We start from the raw sequence: 20,666 nt of genomic DNA, 5'->3' as shown, positions 1-20,666 counted from the left end.
AGCAATTTTCCTGATTCTAGGACCCGCTCGCCACCCGCCTGCCTTCTAGTCACCTGCACGTCAAAAGGTAGGTGAGGACTTTCATGAAAATGGTGGCATGAACACAGGGGTCCCTCCATCCTGGGAACTGTGGAACAGACCAAAGATAAACACTCACGTTTCATTCTACATGTTGCCTTCTAACTTTTAACGAGGAGAATGTTTATGTTCGGTTTGATAAAAACAATGCATTCAGTGTAGCAGGCTCCCCTTACCCAAGAACTGTGTTACTGCATGATCCCAGAAAGGCTAGAACATGTGTGTGTGTGTGTGTGTGTGTGTGTGTGTGTGTAAGCCACCCCCCCCCCCCTTGTAAGTCTTGCACAACAGGCAGCATCTTGGGGCTCCTCCGGCCATGGGTCCGAACACGTGCTCCGCCCCGAAGCCTGCAGGGTCGGGGCGCGAGCAGCCGGAGCTCAGACAGACTCCCTTGGAACTTCTGGAAACCGTCGGGTGCGGTGAGATGGGCGCTCCGTCCGGTGGCTGCCGTCTCACCTGCCGCCCCGAGTGAGAAATGAGCCTCAGTCCCTCCAAGGTTGCGCCAGAGGCCGGGCCCCAGTCCGCAGCCCAGAAGCCGGAGCCGGAGCCGGAGCCGCCACGGCGGCCGCAGCCGGAGACTAGGCCGAAAGCCGACGCCCAGCCCGGGCGGGACTCCCGGAGGCCGTCGGAGCGGAGGGCGCGCCCGCGGGCACAGCCGCTGCCCGCCTCCAAGTCCGAGTCAGAGCGGCCCTTGCAGTCAAGTCATGGACTGGAACCCAAGCTTAACCTGGCTTTGGGGCCGCGCACGCAGTCCCTTGGGGCGTCCCATTCCCAGTCGAGGTCCGCGAGGGGGCCTTCAGGCCCGCCGGTGTCATGGTCACGCTCAAGGTCACGGTCGGAAAATCAGCCATCGGAGAGACCCCACTGCCACACCGACTGCCTGGAGGCGCCTCTCTCCCGCGCCTTCGGAAAGCTGGGGTGGGTGGTGGGCTCGCACCCCTGGATCTTCCTGCTGGCGCCCATTGCGCTGACGGCCATTCTGGGCACCGGCTTGATTTACTTACCCAAGGATAAAGAGGAAAACCTGGAGGAGCAGTACACCCCCATCGGGAGCCCGGCCAAGGCTGAGCGGCGCTTTGTGCAGGGACATTTCACCGCCAACGACTCTTACCACTTCTCCATCTCCAGGAAGAGCACTGAAGTCAATTTCGCTTGCATTCTGGCGGTCTCCAACACCACCTCCGTGCTGGAACCAGAAATCCTGGAAGAAATTAGTAAACTGGACGCTGCGATACAGGATCTGTATGTGACCAAGGAAAACGGAACCCAGACCCGCTACGATCAGGTGTGTGCTAAGAACGAGGATTTCTGCGTTCCCTCCAACCCGCTCCTGGCTGTCTGGCAGAGGAACAAAAACCTTGACCTGGGAAACGTCACCTTCCCAATCTTCAACCCAATAGGCCAGCCCATCTACCTGGCCGGGACCATTGGAGGAACGTTTTTAGGCAAGAGGATGGGAAAGAACCAGTTACTCGTGAGGGCCAAGGCCATGCGGCTGCTGTACTTCCTGAAGACTGAGGATGGCGAGGTCAACGAGCATAGCAAGATGTGGCTGATCCATTTCCTGAACCAATTTAGCAACATCGAAAAGAGTCTGGCCTTGAAGAAGATCCAGGTACCTGGTGGCTGGGCTTTAGAGGGAGGCCAGGAGAAGGTGGGAGGAATAGGAAACTTTCCCCAAGGATCGTAGCAGTAGCACTCCCCAATTATTTGATGGAGTCCTTGCCTCGAAGCTGGGAGTGCTCTACTCTATTCGGTACTTAAACCAATGTCCTTAATCTCACACATCAAAGGATGCTACAAATCTTAAATCCTTAGCAGTGTTGGTGGAAAACACAAATTCTACATCCTCAAGGTAGGTCAGTTCCATACAGACATTGATCATCAGGTTTCCTAGTCAAATGACTTTGAAATTCCTACTTTTAGTTAAAGTCTTTGCTGTTTGGGGGAGCTCCCTAAAACTTGTTTGGAGTTCACTGAAATTAAAAAGAAAACAAAACAAAAAACCCAAGCAACCCAAAAAACATAACAACAACAAAAACCCCTTCAAACAGAAGTTCATAGTGTTTACGAAAAAAGAACTAGCTTAGCATTTTCTGAGTAAATTCTAGCACAGTGCCAGGCACATGCTTACAATTCTGTAATGTTGGGCCAGCAAGCCCTTTAATACTTGTGAATAAGCCTGGTAAAGTGAGACAGCTACTGGAAAAAGGCTTTGAATGCCAGGTCTTTCTGAAATATCAATGCACTTAAAATTGTAAAAGTCAAAAACGTAATGAAATTTAGAAAAAGCGACACTTTCCTGTGGCTATTAATGACTTCATGGTCTTATATAGAACTCAGATTTTGTATATTCAGAAGTTTTAAACTTTGCTTTTTTGCAAGAGACTTTGGAAACCATGCCATAGATTTGTGGGAAGAAGCAAATCTATGTTGTCTTCTTTATTCTAAAGTCATAGTCCACAAATTTTAACATGTCGTTTCAATGAATAAGCTGTAGTGTTTCAGTAGTTTTTGTCACTTACACACAAATATTGGAATGAAAAGTTATTTACTTGGGTATATTTTCTGTGGCAGGTGGTCTACTTTACATCACTTTCCAGACAACTGGAATTTCAAGCCACTTCTATGACAGTGATCCCTTTGTTTCACTTGGCATACCTTCTAATCATATTATTTGCAATCATATCATGCTACAGGTAAAGCAGTTTTATTAGTTGTTTAACTCTTTTAAAAAATATTTGTGTGTGGTGAAATACATATAAAAGATATAAAATATGTCATTTCAATCATTTTTCAGTGTGCAATTTAGTGGTATTAATTAGATTCACACTGTTGTACAACCATCACAACTATCTGGTTCTAACCATTTTTCATCACTCCAAACAATTTATGTAAGTCTCAGCCTGTAACCCCCCATGGCCTCCCCACACCCCAATCCCTATTAACTTTTTTTTTTAAAGATTTTATTTATTTATTTGACAGAGACAGCAAGAGAGGGAACACAAGCAGGGGGAGTAAGAGAGGGAGAAGCAGGCTTCCCCCTCAAACAAGGAGCCCCACGCAGGGCGATCCCAGGACCCTGGGATCATGACCTGAGCCAAAGGCAGATGCTTAACTGACTAAGCCACCCACATACAACCTTCCCCTGCCCCCCCCCCAGTTAATCTTTATCAACTTTCTATTTCTATGAACTTGCCTATTCTAGAGATTTCATTTAAGTGAAATCATACAATATTTGTTCTTTTGTGACCGGTTTATTTCACTTACCATAATGTTTTCAAGGTTCAACTATTATGTAGCATGTATCAAAACACTATTCCTTTTCCTGACTAATGTTTCATCATATATAAACAGTGGTGTTTATTCACTTGTCTATTGTTGAGCACTTGGAATGTTTCCACCTTTTGGCTTTTGTGAATAATGTTGCAGTGAACACGGGTATACAAATATTTGTCTGAGCTGCTGTTTTCAATATATTCCTAGGAGTTGAATTGGTGAGTTATGTAATTCTGTGTTTAGCTCTTCCAAGAAGTGCCAAACCACTTGCCACAGAGGCTACCCCATTTTACATCCTACCAGCAGTGTGTAAGGGTTCTAATTTCCACACATCCTCACCAACATTGATGACAGCTATCTTAGTAGTAGCAAAGTGTGGTTTAATTTACATTTCCCTAATTATGAATGATGTTAAGTATCTTCATGTGCTTATTGGCCATTTGCCTGTCTTCTTTGGAGAGATATCTATGCAAGTCCTTTGCCCATTTTTTTCCATTGGGTTGTTTGTCTTTTTGTTGTTGAGTCCTGTTGTTAATGAGTACTTTGTGTATTCTGGGTGTTAAACCTTTATCAGATTTGTAGAGACATCTGGGTGGCTCAGTTGGTTGAACATCCAGCTCTTGGTTTCAGCTTAGGTCATGATCTCAGGGTTGTGAGATCAAGCCCTGAGTCGGGCTCAGTGCTGGGAGTGGAGCCCACTTAAGATTTTCAATCTCTCTCTCTGCCCCTCTCCCCTGCTCATGTTCTTGCTGGCTCTTTCTCTCTTTCTTTCTCAAGAAAAGATATATGATTTATGAATATTTCCTCCCATTCTGTCATACGGTCTCTTCACTTTCTCGATAATGTCTTTAATGCACAAAAGCTTTTAATTTTGAAGAAATCCAATTTATCTTTTACCATTTTTCTTTTGCTACTTATGCTTTTGGTGTTACGTCTAGGAATCTGTTGACAAGTCCAAGGTCATGTACCTTTGCCCTGTTTCCTTCTAAGAATTGAAAACTTTCTATGGTTTTAGCTCTTATATTTAAGTTGTTGATTGGTTTTTAGTTCATTTTTGTATATGGTGTGAGTAGAGGTCTAACTTCATTCTTGCACATATGGAAACCTAGTTGTCCAAGTACCATGTGATGAAGAGATTGTTCTTTCCCAGTTGACTGGATTTGGCATCCTTGTCAAAAATCAATTGGCTGTAGATATATGGGTTTATTTCTGTGGACTCTCAATTCTATTCCATTAGCCTACATGTCTGTTGATATGCCAGCACCACACTGCTTTAATTGCTGTAGCTTTGTTGTGAATTTTGAAATCTTGAAGTCTCAGTCCTCCAATTCTTTTCTTCTTTTTCATGATTATTTTGGATATCCAGGGATTCTTGCAATTCCATATGAATTTGAAGGTTGACTTTTCCATCTCTCAAGAAAAGAAAAAGGCCATTGGCATTTTGTAATAAAGAGTATGCTGAATCTATAGGTTGCTTTAGGTGAGCAACCTAAAGGTGACATCTGAACAATACTCTCTTCCTCCCCATGAACTAAGGATGTCTTTCCATTAATTTAGGTCTTTATTTTCTTTTGCCAATTTTTTGTAATTTTTAGTCTTTCATTTCCTTGGTTAAGTTTATTTCTAACTATTTTATTCTTTCAGACACTATGTAAATGCAATTGCTTTCTTCATGTCATTTTTTGGATTGTTCATTGCACATAAATGGAAACACAACTGATTTTTGTGTGTTGATCTTGTATCTTGCAGCTTTGCTTAATTTGTTTATTAACTCTATTAATTTTATTGTGGATTATTTGAAATTTTTTGTGTATAGAATCATGTAATCTGTAAAAAGGAATAGTTACATTCTTCACTTCCAATTTGAGTTCCTTTTATTGCTCTTTCTTATTGCTCTGGCTAGCACTTCTATTTCAGTGTTGAGTGTCATTGGTGAAAATGGGCATCTTTATCGTGTTCCAGGATTTAGAGGGAAATCTTTCAGTCTTTCACTATTGAGTATAATTTAGCTATGCGGTTTTCATAAATGCACCTATCATTTTGAGGAAGTTCATTTCCATTCCTTGTTTTTTGAGTATTTTTATTGTAAATGGGTATTAGGTCTTGTCAAATGCCTATTCTGCATCTGTTGAGATGATCACATAGTTTTAATCCTTTGTCCTATTAGTGTGGTATATTACATTGATTGATTTTCCCATGTTGAACCTCTCTTGCATTCCTGGGATAAATCCCACTTGGTCATGATGTATAATCCTTTTAATGTGCTATTGAATTGGGTTTACTAGAATTTTATTAAGGATCCATATTCATAAAAGATATTGATCTGTAGTTTTCTTCTTGTAGTCTTTATCTTGCATTAGTATTAGCGTTCCTTTTTCAATCTTTTGGAAGGATTTGAGAATAATTGGTGTTAATTCTTCCTTACATGTTTAGTAAAATTCACCAGTACAATGATCTGGTGTTGGACTTCTCTTTTTTGGAAGGTTTTTGATTATTAATTCAATCTTTTTACTTGTTACATGTCTGTTGAGATTTTCTGTTTCATCGTGAGTCAGTTTATGTCATTTGTTCGTGGTTCTAGGAATTTGTGCATTTCATCTAGGTTACCTAATTTGTTGGTGTAAGTTGTTTATAGTATTTTTTAAATAATCCTTTCTATTTTTCTATAAGCAGTAGTAATATCTTCATTTTCATATCTGATTTATTTATTTGGATCTTCTTTTTTCTTTGTCACTCTAGATAAAGGTTTGTCAATTTGCTGATTTTTTTTTAAATAGCCAAATTTTACTTTCGTTGGTTCTCATTTGTTTTTTCTATACTTAGTTTTATTTTTTTCTATTCTAATCTTTCATTTCCTTCCTTACTTCTGTTAGCTTTGGGTTTTGTTTTGTTTCTGTTTCTACAAGATGTCTAATACCATAAAGTGATTTAAGATTTTTGTCTTTTTCTAATGTAGTATACATTTATCTGTGAGCACTACATCCAGTAAGTTCTGGTATGCCGTGTATTTGTTTTCATTTATTGCTAAGTATTTTCTAATTTCCCATGTGATTTGTTCTTTGGCCCATTAGTTATTAAATAGAGAGTTAATTTCCATATATTTTGAATTATTCAGCTTTCCCTCTATTAGTGATTTGGAGCATCACTCCATTGTTAGTTGAAAAGGTACTTTGTATAATTTCAATATTTTTACATTTTCAGACTTGTTTTGTAACCAAACATATGATCTATTCCAGAGAATATTTCATGTGTTCTTGAGAATAATGTATTTTCTGCTATCATTGGGTTGAGTGTTCTATGTATCTCTGTAAGTCTAACTGATTTATAGAGTTGTCCATTTCTTATGTTTCATTATAGAGTATCTGCCTGGATGTTTTATCCATTATTGAAAGTGGTATATTGAATTCTCCAGCTATTATTGTAGAGCTACCTATTTCTCTCTGCAAGTCTGTCAATATTTGCTTCATGTATTTTCGGTCTCTACTGGTGGTGCATGTCTGTTTGTAGTTTTTAAATCCTCTTGATGAATTGGCCTTTTTATCAATATATAATGTCCTTCTTTGTCTCTGTTTTGTCTTATATCAGTATATCCACCCCTGCTGTCCTTTGGTTACTACTCATATGGAATATCTTTATTCATCCTTTAACTTTCAATTTGTTTATGTCTTTGAATCTAGAGTCTCTTGTAGACAGCATATAGTTGAATCATGCTATTTTATCCATTCTTTCAATCTCTACGTTTTGACTGGAGAGTTTAATCCATTTACATTTTAAAATAACTGCTGAGGGGCGCCTGGGTGGCTCAGTGCGTTAAAGCCTCTCTCTGCCTTCAGCTCAGGTCCTGGGATCGAGCCCTGTATTGGGCTCTCTGCTCAGCAGGAGCCTGCTTCCCTTGCTCTCTCTGCCTGCCTCTCTGCCTGCTTGTGATCTCTCTTTGTTAAATAAATAAATAAAATCTTAAAAAAAATAAAATAACTGCTGAGAAGGAAGGACTTCTGCTATTTTGCTGTTTGTATTCTATATATCTTACAGCTTTTTTCCCCCTCATTTCATCCATTTATGCATCTTGAATGTTTAGTTTTTATTTTTCTAGTGAGCTGTTTGATTTTCTTGTCATTCCCTTTGGCAGTGACTTTGTGAGATTTTCTTTAGGGTTACCATGGAGATTTATAATTCTCAATTTAAAACAGTCTACATTAAACTGGTACAAACTTAACTTCAAATCAGATTTCCTAGAGTTCTCTGTTGTTTTTTAATGTGTTTATTTAAGACTGTAGTAGTCCATTTTCTTAGTGATTTTCCCAAACTATTATTGTAAAGACTGTAATTATTGTTTTTGTACTCACTGAAGTTTCTGTACCTTAGCTTTCATTTAGCTAGTGTCTTGACATAGATTTCTCTGGATGCCAGGAGGTCTCCCAATTTTTGCAACATGGTTCTATGCCTGGACCCTCCTTCAACACTTAGCAAGGCTTACACTGTGCCTGGGGATCAGCCCTAGGTGAAAGCTTAGAATTGGTTCCATACTGGTAACACAGCTGTTACTGCTTTAAGACTGCTGTTGCCTTAATGCTATTGCCTCATTGAGGCTGTGGCCCCTTTAATACATCTGTCACTTTATGGTCACTGTCACTTTAAGACTTCTACTACACTGGAGAGGGAGAGAGACATGGCATGTAAAATCACTATAAAATTTTTCAGCAATTTTGAAGTACTTCCCCACCTTTTATTCAACATTTGTTTACTTGTTGTAAGCATTTGACTATTTTCCAGAGTTTACAGAATTCTGAAAATATATGCTTGTTTTTCTATATTTCTGGGAGTTGGGTGGAGTCATGAGACTTGGAAAATACCTACTCCAGGTTTTGTTGACGTCTAACACTAAACTCTCATTTTTTAAACTTTTTCCCCATTAGCAATAGTGAGCAATCACATAGAATAGTAAAAAGAAATACAGAAATTGTGGTTAGGGACACTTGGGTGGCTCAGTCAGCTAAATATCTGCCTTCAGCTTAGGTCATGATCCCAGCATCCTGGGATTGAGTCCCACATGGGCTCCCTGCCTAGCAGGGAGCCTGCTTCTCCCTCGCCCTCTGCCTGCCACTCCCCCTGCTTGTGCTCCCTCCCTCTCTCTCTAACAAATACATAAATAAAATCTTAAAAAAAAAAAAAGAAAGAAAAAAGAAAAGAAAAAGAAATTGTGGCCAGTTTTGTTTGATTTGGTGTATTTTTTTTACCTTACATATTTGCCAATTATGACCATTTGGAGGCAGATATGCTGATAGAACTAAACAAGTCCTAGTTCAAACTAGTACTTTTAACCATATAAAAATAATCTTTAATTTAATTGACTTAGATATCTTCATTGTTCTGATGTGGGCTTTATCTTGTTAAGCACTTAAAAATTGTTATCTAGGCCTTAGGGTTAATTTAATCTCTTGTGATCAGAAAGGTAAAATGTGAAAAATATCAACAAATAAAAGAATTTAGGTGTAGAAAGAACACTACATATTATATCATTCCAGTGATTCTCACAGCAGAGTCACAGAGACAACTCTTAAGTCTATGTATTCCGAGGCCTTTCCCTATTGAATCAAGTCTCTGGGGGTTCCGTTTGAAAATCTATATTTCAAAAGCTTGTCTACTTGATTCTCATTGGTAGGTTGATTTGGGAACAAATGATATAATTCAACCTCTAGATTTTAAGGTAGAGGAAAATGAGGCCCCAGTAGACAAAGGGAGTCAAATAACCACCATGGGTACCTCTTTGAGTTCGTAAACTACCTCACAGCTTTGTTATTCTGGAAAGAAAGACCACAATGCCCTAGAAAAGGAACAAACCAAAATACTAAAGAGGAGGCATAGGAGGGAGGGAGGGAGCAAGTGAGGGAGGAGGCAGAATGTGGGGAGGGAAAGACAAAATTCTGTCTTTTTCAAGTCAGTAGAGTTAAAAAAAATGTTAAACTCGTGTGGAATCTACAAGGTACCAACAACAGGTTTGATGAAACTTGTCTACTAGATAGTTGGTTCTGAAGATAGAAGTTTATATCAATTCTTGCTTATCTTTACAAATGACTATGGACAGTAATACAGAAAATAAATCCTGTACCAAAGGCAATTAGAAAATGATTTATATTTATGTGTCTTTGAAGAATTTATGTGTTTGTAACCAACACACTGAACACAAAGGACTCATGAGATATAAATATACAACAACTTTATTTTTGTCTCCCTTTGTTCTCTTTAAGTTTTGTAGGTAGAGCAGTTCTTCCTCTGCCCCATGAAAACCCAGGCAGGCCCTGTGAGTTTTGTGGTCATTCTTAGGTAAGACAAAATCCTCTAGTCTGAATTAAAATGTGCATGTCCATGTAACAAACAAAACAAAATCATGTAATTAAAAAAAAAATAAGCAAAGATAACTAGATTTGAAGCTAAGGTTCCCCCCCACCCCCATGCTGCCAGCACTCTTAGCCAGAGTGTGCTGCCTGGGACAGTCCTTAATGGGGAAAAAAGGGACTCACCAGTCCTCTTGTAGCACTTTTCTTCCTACTTCTCATCTTGCTAAGTTGGCTCTGGTTGGAGCATGCCCAAGGAGAAGAGGAAAAGAAGCAGGAAAATACTTAAGGTAAAGATGTTGCCATGATGGCTCAATTCATGCCTTTTCTGGTATCAAAAATAAAACCCATTCTCCTGTGAGAGTGTTTCCAAGTTTCTTAGCACCTCTCACTCCTCTCTGTTATCACAGAGAATCTCTTCTCTGTGTTCTGGGTGGGGCATCCTAGACAGTCCCTAAAACATTGCCCGTCCTGCTTGTCTCAGATCCTTCACAGGAAGGCTACTCCTTGCATACCTGCATTTGCCTCACACAGAAGCCTTGTTCATACACATTTTAGGGTTCAATATTCATTGTCTTACAGTGAAGTGATAAGAACAATAGTAAGACTTTTCCAAATTTATGCTCTAATCTGAACCTCATTCTACAGCATAGTAGTGGTATGTTGAGCTTCTAGACTATTTCAAACTTGTCTAACATTTTGGAAATGTCAAAACTTACCCCAAATATTCAATCAGTTTCTGAAACAATCTGGAGAAAATCTTTCCCTTCTGAAATACACTGGAAATTATTTTTACTCATAGGAGACATGATTACCTTTCAAGGAAGATAAGGATCTCTCACCAAACATACAGATTGTTTTCTAAGGACAATAATTTCTAGTTTAGCCCTTGTCTGCTAAGTGAATTAGAAATTCAGAGGATGGGCCATCTTGCTGTCAGTGATGCCCAAATTGGCCTGAGCACTGGAATCATATGAGGAAAGATTTAGATATTCAGACTCTGCAGCTTCCCTACAACTTATTGTATCAGAATCTGCAGAGCTAGGTTCCAGGAAATCCAAAGTTCTAAGACTCTGCTAGATCATTCTGATAAACTGTTTAAAACCAAATCCATCTAGGACACTGGAATATCTGCAAATGTATTCACCAAACTCCTACAGTGTTCACTTTCAAATTCTTTGGAGGGAGGGAGGGTCTATTGAACATTAAAATAAAGGTCATTGAGGGGTGCCTGGGTGGCTCAGTGGGTTAAAGCCTCTGCCTTCGGCTAGGGCCATGATCTCAGGGTCCTGGGATCAAGCCCCACGTTGGGCTCTCTGCTCAGTGGGGAGCCTGCTTCCTCCTTTCTCTCTGCTTTCCTCTCTGCCTGCTTGTGATCTCTGTCTGTCAAATAAATAAATAAAATGTTTAAAAAAATAATAAAAATAAAATAAAGGTCATTGAGAGAAAGTCAGCTCAGTAATTAGTCAAAGTAAAATCATACCTCCCATCCTCTGGAAAATTTATACCAAAAAATCCAGAAACTTGAAAGAGGGAATGGAAATAAATGTGTCATATGTAACTTTTATCCTCCTTAATCTTTCTGATTTCAGAGTTCATCTTCGTTACCTTCTTCTTTTAAACTGCCATAAGCCAGTATTGTTTTTATTTTATTTTTTTTAATTAACATATAATGTATTATTAGCCCCAGGGGTACAGGTCTGTGAATCGACAGGTTTACACAGTTCACAGCACTCACCATAGCACACACCCTCCCCGGTGTCCATAACACAACCACCCTCTCTCTACCCCTCTTCCCCCTGACAACTCTCAGTTTGTTTTGTGAGATTAAGAGTCTCTTATGGTTTGTCTCCCTCCTGATCCCATCTTCTTTCATTTATTCTTTTCCTACCCCCCAAACCTCCCACATTGCCTCTCAACTTCCTCATGTCAGGCAGATCATATGATCATTGTCTTTCTCTGATTGACTTATTTCACTCAGCCTAATACCCTCTAGTTCCATCCACATTGTTACAAATGGCAAGATTTCATTTCTTTTTATGGCTTCATAGTATTCCATTGTGTATATATACCACATCTTCTTTATCCATTCATCTGTTGATGGGCATCTAGTTTCTTTCCATAGTTTGGGTATTGTGGACATTGCTGCTATAAACATTCGGGTACACGTGCCCCTTTGGATCACTACATTTGTATCTTTAGGGTAAATACCCAGCAGAGCAATTGCTGGGTCACAGGGTAGCTCTATTTTCAACTTTTTGAGGAACCTCCATGCTGTTTTCCAGAGTGGTTGCACCATCTTGCATTCCCACCAACAGTGTAGGAGGGTTCCCCTTTCTCCACATCCTTGCCAGCATCTGTCATTTCCTGACTTGTTAATTTTAACCATTCTGACTGGTGTGAGGTGGTATCTCATTGTGGTTTTGATTTGTATTTCCCTGACGTCGAGTGATGTGGAACACTTTTTCATGTGTCTGTTGGTCATCTGGATGTCTTTGCAGAAATGTCTGTTCATGTCCTCTGCCCATTTCTTGATTGGATTATTTGTTCTTTGGGTGTTGAGTTTGATAAGTTCTTTGTAGACTTTAGATACTACCCCTTTATCTGATATGTCATTTGCAAATATCTCCTATTCTGTCAGTTGTCTTTTGGTTTTGTTGACTGTTTCCTTTGCTGTGCAAAAGCTTTTGATCTTGATGAAGTCCTGATAGTTCATTTTTGCCCTTGTTCCCCTTGCCTTTGGGGATGTTTCCAAGAAGAATTTGCTGTGGCTGAGGTCAAAGAGGTTGCTGCCTCTGTTCTCCTCAATGATTTTGACAGATTCCTGCCTCACATTGAGGCCCTTCATCCATTTTGAGCCTATTTTTGTGTGTGGTGTAAGGAAATGGTCCAATTTCATTTTTATGCATGTGGCTGTCCAATTTTCCCAACACCATTTCTTGGGAGCACCATTTTTTCCATTGGACATCCTTTCCTGCTTTGTTGAAGATTAGTTGACCATAGAGTTGAGAGTCCATTTCTGGGCTCTCTATTCTGTTCTATTGATTATGTGTCTGTTTTTGTGCCGGTACCATACTGTCTTGATGATGACAGCTTTGTAATAGAGCTTGAAGTTTGGAATTGTGATGCCACCAACTTTGGCTTTCTTTTTCAACATTCCCCAATAGGGATTGCATTAAATGTGTCAATTGCTTCAGACATTTTCACAATATTTGTTCTTCCAATCCATGAGCATGAAACATTTTTCCATTTCTTTGTGCCTTCCTCAATTTCTTTCATGAGTATTTTATAGTTTTCCGAGTATAGATTCTTTGCCTCTTTGGTTAGGTTTATTCCCAGGTATCTTATGGTTTGGGGTGCAATTGTAAATGAGATTGACTCCTTAATTTCTCTTTATTCTGTCTTGTTGTTGGTGTCTAGAAATGCAACTGATTTCTGTGCATTGATTTTATATCCTGATACTTTACTGAATTCCTGTACAAGTTCTAGCAGATTTGGAGTGGAGTCTTTTGGGTTTTCCACATAAAGTATCATATCATCTGCAAAGAGGGATAGTTTGACTTCTTCTTTGCTGATTTGGATGCCTTTAATTTCTTCTTGTCTGATTGCTGAGGTTAGGACTTCTAGTACTATGTTGAATAGCAGTGGTGGTAGTGGACAGCCCCTGCCATGTTCCTGACCTTAGCAGAAAAGCTCTCAGTTTTTCTCCATTGAGAATGATATTCGCTGCAGGTTTTTCATAGATAAACCAGTATTGTTTTAAGAAAGTATTCATTATAGTCAAATTTTAGTCTAACAAAGCAACTTATTTTTGCTCTGAAATTTTGTCTGTGTGGTTGATTTAGGGCCCTCAATTTAACTTCTAGAACAGGTGGATTGACAGAAAGTGAGTTACAACCATGGTGCAAAATATTTTTTTCATAATAAGAAAGTTTAGCTATTTTACTGTTACAACAGTAAAAGGTCTTTAGTCATGTTGTTACTGTATTAGAATCAGTGCTTCCATTTCCATAGTTTACTCTTAGGTTTCAATCCAAACTTAGTTTGTCTCTCCTACTAAAAACATCCAGAGATGAGTATCAGTCATTTGTTTTGAAGCAGTTAACAAACAAGTGAAATATAAATTTTAAAATGTAATGTGGTGGGTACCTGGCTGGCTCAGTTGGTTAAGCATCTGCCTTTGGCTCAGGTCATGATCCCAGGGTCTTGGGATCAAGTTCCGCATCAGGTTCCCTGCTCAGCAGGGAGCCTGCTTCTCCCTCTGCCTGCCACTCCCCCTGCTTGTATTCCCCCCTCCCTCTCTGACAAATAAATAAATAATCTTTTTAAAAAAGTATAACGTTGTGGCTGTTGGGTAGGTAAAGTACTGAACCCATACTTTTTAAAATTTTTTATTTCTTTTCAGCGTAACAGTATTCATTGGTTTTGCACCACACCCAGTGCTCCATACAATCCGTGCCCTCTCTAATACCCACCACCTGGTTCCCCCAACCTCCCACCCCCCGCCCCTTCAAAACCCTCAGATTGTTTTTCAGAGTCCATAGTCTCTCATGGTTCACCTCCCCTTCCAATTTCCCTCAACTCCCTTCTCCTCTCCATCTCCCCTTGTCCTCCATGTTATTTGTTATGCTCCACAAATAAGTGAAAACATATGATAATTGACTCTCTCTACTTGACTTTCACTCAGCATAATCTCTTCCAGTCCCGTCATGTTGCTACAAAAATTGGGTATTCATCCCTTCTGATGGAGGCATAATACTCCATAGTGTATATGGACCACATCTTCCTTATCCATTCGTCTGTGGAAGGGCATTTTGGTTCTTTGCACAGTTTGGCGACCGTGGCCATTGCTGCTATAAACATTGGGGTATAGATGGCCCTTCTTTTTACTACATCGGTATCTTTGGGGTAAATACCCAGTATTGCAATTGCAGGGTCATAGGGAAGCTCTATTTTTAATTTCTTGAGGAATCTCCACACTGTTTTCCAAAGTGGCTGCACCAACTTGCATTCCCACCAACAGTGTAAGAGGGTTCCCCTTTCTCCAGAACCTCTCCAACACATGTTTCCTGTCTTGCTAATTTTGGCCACTCTAACTGGTGTAAGTTGGTATCTCAAAGGAAACAGTTAACAAAACAAAGAGGCAACCCCACGGGATGGGAGAAGATATTTGCAAATGACAGTACAGACAAAAGGTTGCTATCCAGGATCTATGAAGAACTCCTCAAACTCAACACACACAAAACAGACAATCATATTAAAAAAAAAAAAGGGCAGAATATATGAACAGACACTTCTCCAATGAGGACATACAAATGGCTATCAGACACATAAAAAAAATGTTCATCATCACTAGCCATCAGGGAGATTCAAATTGAACCCATACTTTAAAATGCTGTCTATATATGCCCACTTCTAGGAAATAGGCCCAGGCTGTTATTCTAAATGGACTACATTTCCAATTCTTTTGCAATTAGTAGCAACTTTTCTAGAGCCCACTTCAGCAGTAGATGAAAATCCTGAAAACGTCTTAGGAGGAGTCTTTCTACATTTTGCTAACCAAAATATATATTGAACTGGCTCTGAAATACATGAGCTATTTAGGCTTGCATCTACAGTGAGCTGGAGTCTAGAGTTGGGTGAAAGAGTACTGGACATGGATACTTACTCTGCTAAAACTTACCCTCTTTTTGCTGTTGTAGCCCATTTATACCCTTTGAAGAGCAGAGTGGAATTAACCATCAGGAGTGTTTTAGTATAACTCTGTGGTTCTCAACTACCAATCAGTGGAGTAGTTGCTTGCTTAGCTGCAGAAGAATCACCTAGAAAGTTTTGTAAAAGCTCAGATAGCTTTTCTGTTCCCTCTCTCCTTTTTCCCACTTGGTCTGGGATAGTGCCTGGGAATTAAAGGTCTCCACTAGACTAGCATGGGAATTATTGCCCAAGAGCCTTCTGAACAGGTGTCCAAGTCAAAAATGTTACAAACTGATGGAATTTCAGTATAGAACCTACCACCACAAATCCCATGATTTTTCCTTCCAAACTTACAGGTGTGACTGCGTACGTAACAAAATGTGGACCACAGCCTTTGGGGTGATTTCTGCTGCCTTGGCAGTGGTGAGCGGCTTTGGCCTGATGTTGTACATGGGGGTGCCATTTGTGATCATAGTTGCAAATTCACCATTTCTTATTCTGGGTGAGTAAAATTCATGTTGTATATGTGGGGATGTGGGGTAGATAAGGGAGGGAGTTTAGGTGAGATTAAGCAAAATAATTATATTTGGGTGGATCTATAGATCCAAAATGAGGTGACAGGAAAAAAGAAAATAAAATTGAATTGTGTGTCTTTAGAGGGAGAAAATCTAGCACCCCAAATGGAAAAACACAGACAAGGGACATGAACAGACGGGTCACCCCCAAAACCAAAATATGGATTACTGGAAATAATAAGAAAATTAAATTTGACCTCTCAATTAACCAGGGGATACAAATTAAAACAAAAATGAGACACCTTGTTTTCATATTGGATTAATGAATATCGGCAAGATTGAAGGAAGGTTGTTTGGAAATGAACACTCATCCTGCTACAGGAAAACTGTAACCTGGTACACCCTTTTTTTAGTCCAGTTTTGCAAATCAAAAGGCTTAAAAATTAAACAGGGAATGTCTTTGACTTACTGATTCTACTTCCTAGGAATTTGTCCTAATAATTGAACAAGTGAAAGCATGTTCACTTTGGCAATATTTAGAACAGGAAGGTTTTGAAAGCCATTTAATTCCCTATCACATGGGATTGGGCAACACAAATGTAGCATATTAAAATTGTGAATCATATTCAGTCCTTAGAAAGAGGTAGATTTATAAGATATATAAGGTAGACATAAGATATATAACCACTACCAGAAAAGTGCTTGTTATGAAATAGGGTGTTCAAAATAGAAAGATATAGTTGTATTGGTGTATTTGCATAGAGCAAATTCCAGATGTATATAAGTAAAAATGAAGAGTGGAATTACAGCTGTTTAAATTTTTTCTCCATATTTTCCTGTACTTTCAGAATTTATTTTATAATAAGCATGAGAAAACAAAGGTGTTTCTATTTGAGAAAATAAGGAGCTTGGAAGAGGTAGTATTTGGTTTCCTAGGGGAGAGAGTGGCTGAGCTGTATGCTGGATGTCAGGGCATCGCTTCCTGGTACACAGCCATACTTAGTCACTCATCAACCCCCCACAGCCATTCATAACAAGGTTAAGGTGTATGTAATTGATTTCATGTAAACCAGGATTGTAAAGTTTGTGTATTCACAGGAGGGTGGATGGCTCTGTGTGTGTGTGATTTAAGCAACTCAAGAAGTGTGTGAGGACAATTGCTGAATAAGGTTCTATAAATAATAAAACTAGTTTTTAGGGCACCTGGGTGGCTCAGTGGGTTAAGCCTCTGCCTTCCAACTCCAGTCATGATCTCAGGGTTCTGGGCTCGAGTCCCGCATTGGGCTCTCTGCTCAGAAGGGATCCTGCTTCCCCCTCTCTCTCTGCCTACTTGTGATCTCTCTCTGTCAAATAAATAAATAAAATCTTTTAAAAAGAATAAAAATAGTTTTTAAATACCTCGTAAATATCAATGAGTTCATTCTTGGTCCTTAGTACTTCTGATTCTTCCCTTTTGTCCAGCTGAATACAACTGAAATCCTCAAAGCCACTAGCCATGCGATGTCAGGATGCATTTGTGACATTCTGTGTAGCCTTATGTTAATTTAGATCCTTCTGCCTGCTTGATCATACCCAGAGAACATCTGATTAGAGGCAAAGTTGCAATTCCTAGTACCCTCCCATGGAGAAGATACCCCCAAATTGAAGTGGAGATCAGCATTTTATTCCACCTTGTGTATTTCCTTGTTTATTTTATTGAGTTTGTATCAATATACATTGGTGAAAGTAGTTTCAACTCTAGCAAAAAGCTTGAGGCAGGTGAAACTTATCTGCAAATGCTCTTGCTGTCCTCACTATCCGCTTTCTTCTTTCTAGTCCTCCTTTCCAAGTTTTCAGTGGTGATTTCAAAATCCTCAAATGTTCTGTCCTCTCTATTCCAAACCCATCATGAAACATCCTTATGGAAAAGGATTACCTAGTAGATATTAATATGCAAGGGGTTCTTTTTTTTTTTAAAGATTTTATTTATTTATTTGACAGAGAGAGATCTCAAGTAGGCAGAGAGGCAGGCAGAGAGAGAGAGAGGAAGGGATTCAGGCTCCCTGCTGGGAAGACAGCCCAATGCAGGTCTCTATCTCAGGACCCTGGGATCATGACCTGCGCTGAAGGCAGAGGCTTTAACCCAGTGAGCCACCCAGGCACCCCTATGCAAGGGATTCTTGAGATTTACTTTGGTAAAGTATTTGCATTTTAATAATAATGCCTTAACCTGGGAAAGTAAGTTTAAGTGGTAACATTCTGGGTATCAAAAAGGCTAGGAGAAAAACGGTGTGTGTGTGTGTGTATACTATGCGGTGCCTCTCAAATCCTAGCACATTGATACTTAGATGCTAACTGTAGACCAGATAAGTCCAGCTTATATTTTAAGCAACAGAATGTTGGCTCAATGTGTCTGTACATTTGTGTAAAATGGTTTATGAGGGAAAATGGTCTCTCAGATAATCCAGTGGAATCAAAGATAACATTGCTAATCCTGTTTCAGCTAACATCCACAATAGGTTTCCTGACTCATCTTTAAAACACCCTGCACGAAGACTAGGAGCAGAGTATCCGGTCTATCTCATGCTATGTACAAATAACAGGAGGACGTACAAAGCCCAGAGTTGTTACAGAGGAAGGTCTGAATTCTGGTGTGGCTTCAGAGGCAACCAAAGGAGGCAACAGAGAACACAGTGTCAAAGCACAGATTGGGCGAGATAAATCAGACCTTAAGAGATGGACAAAGAAGATGCTTTGAGTTTACACATTTAATTTTTAATGGATATTAATATGTATGAAGATGGCTTTTTTTTTTTTAACAGGTGTCGTGGTTGATGATATGTTCATAATGATTTCTGCCTGGCAGAAGACCAGCCTCATGGATAACATAAAACAGCGTCTGTCCAGTGTCTATTCCAAAGTGGCAGTGTCGATTACAATTACTACCATCACCAACGTCCTGGCCTTCTATACAGGGATTATGACCTCTTTCAGGTCCGTACAGTACTTTTGCATCTATACAGGAACAACCCTGCTCTTTTGTTATTTCTATAACATCACCTGTTTTGGGGCCTTTCTGGCCCTGGATGGTAAAAGAGAAAGAGTCTGTCTACACTGGTTGAAAAAGCCAGAAACTCCTGACCAAAAATGTTCCTCATTAAAAAGATCCTGCTGTCTTCCATATGATTCTCTCCCGGACAAAGAAGAAACTGATGTCCATCCAATAAATGTGTTCTTTCGAGACTATTTTGGCCCTTTTCTCATAGGCACTGAGTCCAAATTTTTTGTAGTGCTTTAATACATTTTGTACATCATAAGTAGCATCTATGGGTGTTTCCAAGTGCAGGAAGGTTTAGACCTTCGAAATTTGGCAAGTGACGATTCCTACATCACACCATATTTTAATGTAGAAGAAGAATATTTTTCAGATTATGGTCCCAGAGTTATGGTTATTGTTACAGAAACTCTTAACTACTGGGATGAAGGTGTTAGGTCAAAACTGGAAATATGTCTGTCAGATTTGGAAAACAGTGACTATGTAGATTAAAGTCTTACAGAGTTTTGGTTATGAGAGTATGTGCAATATATGGAAAAGAGCCAGCAAGATGTAAATGATAAGGATACTTTTATGAATAATTTGCCCAATTTTTTAACACATTTTCCACTTTTTATGTATGATATTAACATTTCATCATCACATGAAATCATTTCTTCCCGGGGCTTCATTCAGACCGTGGGTGTATCTTCTTCAATCAATAAGAAGACGATGTTATCCCAGTTACGAAGCAAAGCTGAAAAGTGCGAAATTCCCCTAATGGTGTATAACCAGGCATTCATATATTTGATCAGTATACTGCAATATTAGAAAATACTGTTCGAAATGTCATTGTTGCATCAACCGCTATGTTCATTGTTTCCTTATTGTTAATTCCTTACCCACTGTGTTCCTTGTGGGTAACTTTTGCTATTGCTTCTGTGATTGTGGGAGTAACGGGTTTCATGGCATTCTGGAATGTCAATCTTGATTCCATATCCATGATTAATCTTGTCATTTGTATAGGGTTTTCTTTCGATTTTTCTGCACACATTTCTTATGCATTTGTTTCCAGTTCTAAGCCCTCGGTAAACCAAAAATCAATTGAGGCATTGTGTCTGCTAGGCTATCCAGTGTTACAAAGTGCACTTTCAACAGTAATAGGGGTGTGTGTTTTATCTGCAGCTAAAGCATACATCTTCAGGACATTTTTTAAGATTATGTTTCTTGTTATGGTATTTGGGGCTGCTCACGGCCTAATTTTTATTCCAGTATTCTTAACCTTTTTTTGAAGGTTTGTTTGAATATCCGTTAACAAATCAAAGACCAATTTTAGAATTCCTGATTGCCAGAATCCAATCTGATAAAAATGCACTATCAGAAATAGTCAATAAACTTAAAACAAAGGCATGTTTCCTTGGCTTGGAAATCCCATTTAAATATGTTATTCAAAATATCCTGAGAAAAATTAGTCTTACATTAAAATATCTTTACTAAATTAGGAACTGTTGTCATCTTTATTATAGTCTATACAATAAGCATAAGGTATGACTTTCCAATTATTTTTTCCTTTTGTTTCATTGTTAGAAGTTTATGCCTGGAATTCAAATTTTTTATACATTATAATATAAATTGAATATTATTTTCATTGTACTTCCTATATCATTATTATGTAAAAGTACAACTTATTATTTATTATCCCAGTCTGGGGCTTTGTATGCATTTTCTTAATAGTATATTTTGATAAACTGA

General features: G+C 39.2%; 1 protein-coding gene and 1 pseudogene across 2 annotated transcripts; both read left to right on the top strand.

Annotated features, from left to right (window-relative positions):
• Positions 1 to 553: 553 nt before the first annotated feature.
• Positions 554 to 19,078, top strand: LOC309870362 (patched domain-containing protein 3-like; the record flags this gene model as incomplete). The annotated part of the gene is made up of 4 exons (XM_082742493.1): positions 554 to 1,693; positions 2,656 to 2,777; positions 15,743 to 15,888; positions 18,384 to 19,078. 4 exons carry the CDS (start codon positions 554 to 556, stop codon positions 18,599 to 18,601), a joined length of 1,626 nt encoding a protein of 541 aa, XP_082598619.1. The 3' UTR covers positions 18,602 to 19,078.
• LOC309868766 (patched domain-containing protein 3-like) lies at positions 18,675 to 20,369 on the top strand (annotated as a pseudogene). Its single transcript has one exon. The product of its transcript is annotated as a patched domain-containing protein 3-like (transcript).
• The last annotated feature ends 297 nt before the right edge of the window (positions 20,370 to 20,666 follow it).

Source organism: Mustela nivalis, assembly GCF_964662115.1.
Source record: "Mustela nivalis genome assembly, chromosome: 7".
Taxonomy (NCBI): Eukaryota; Metazoa; Chordata; class Mammalia; order Carnivora; family Mustelidae; genus Mustela; species Mustela nivalis.
This window is presented reverse-complemented; position numbering and strand designations above follow the sequence as displayed.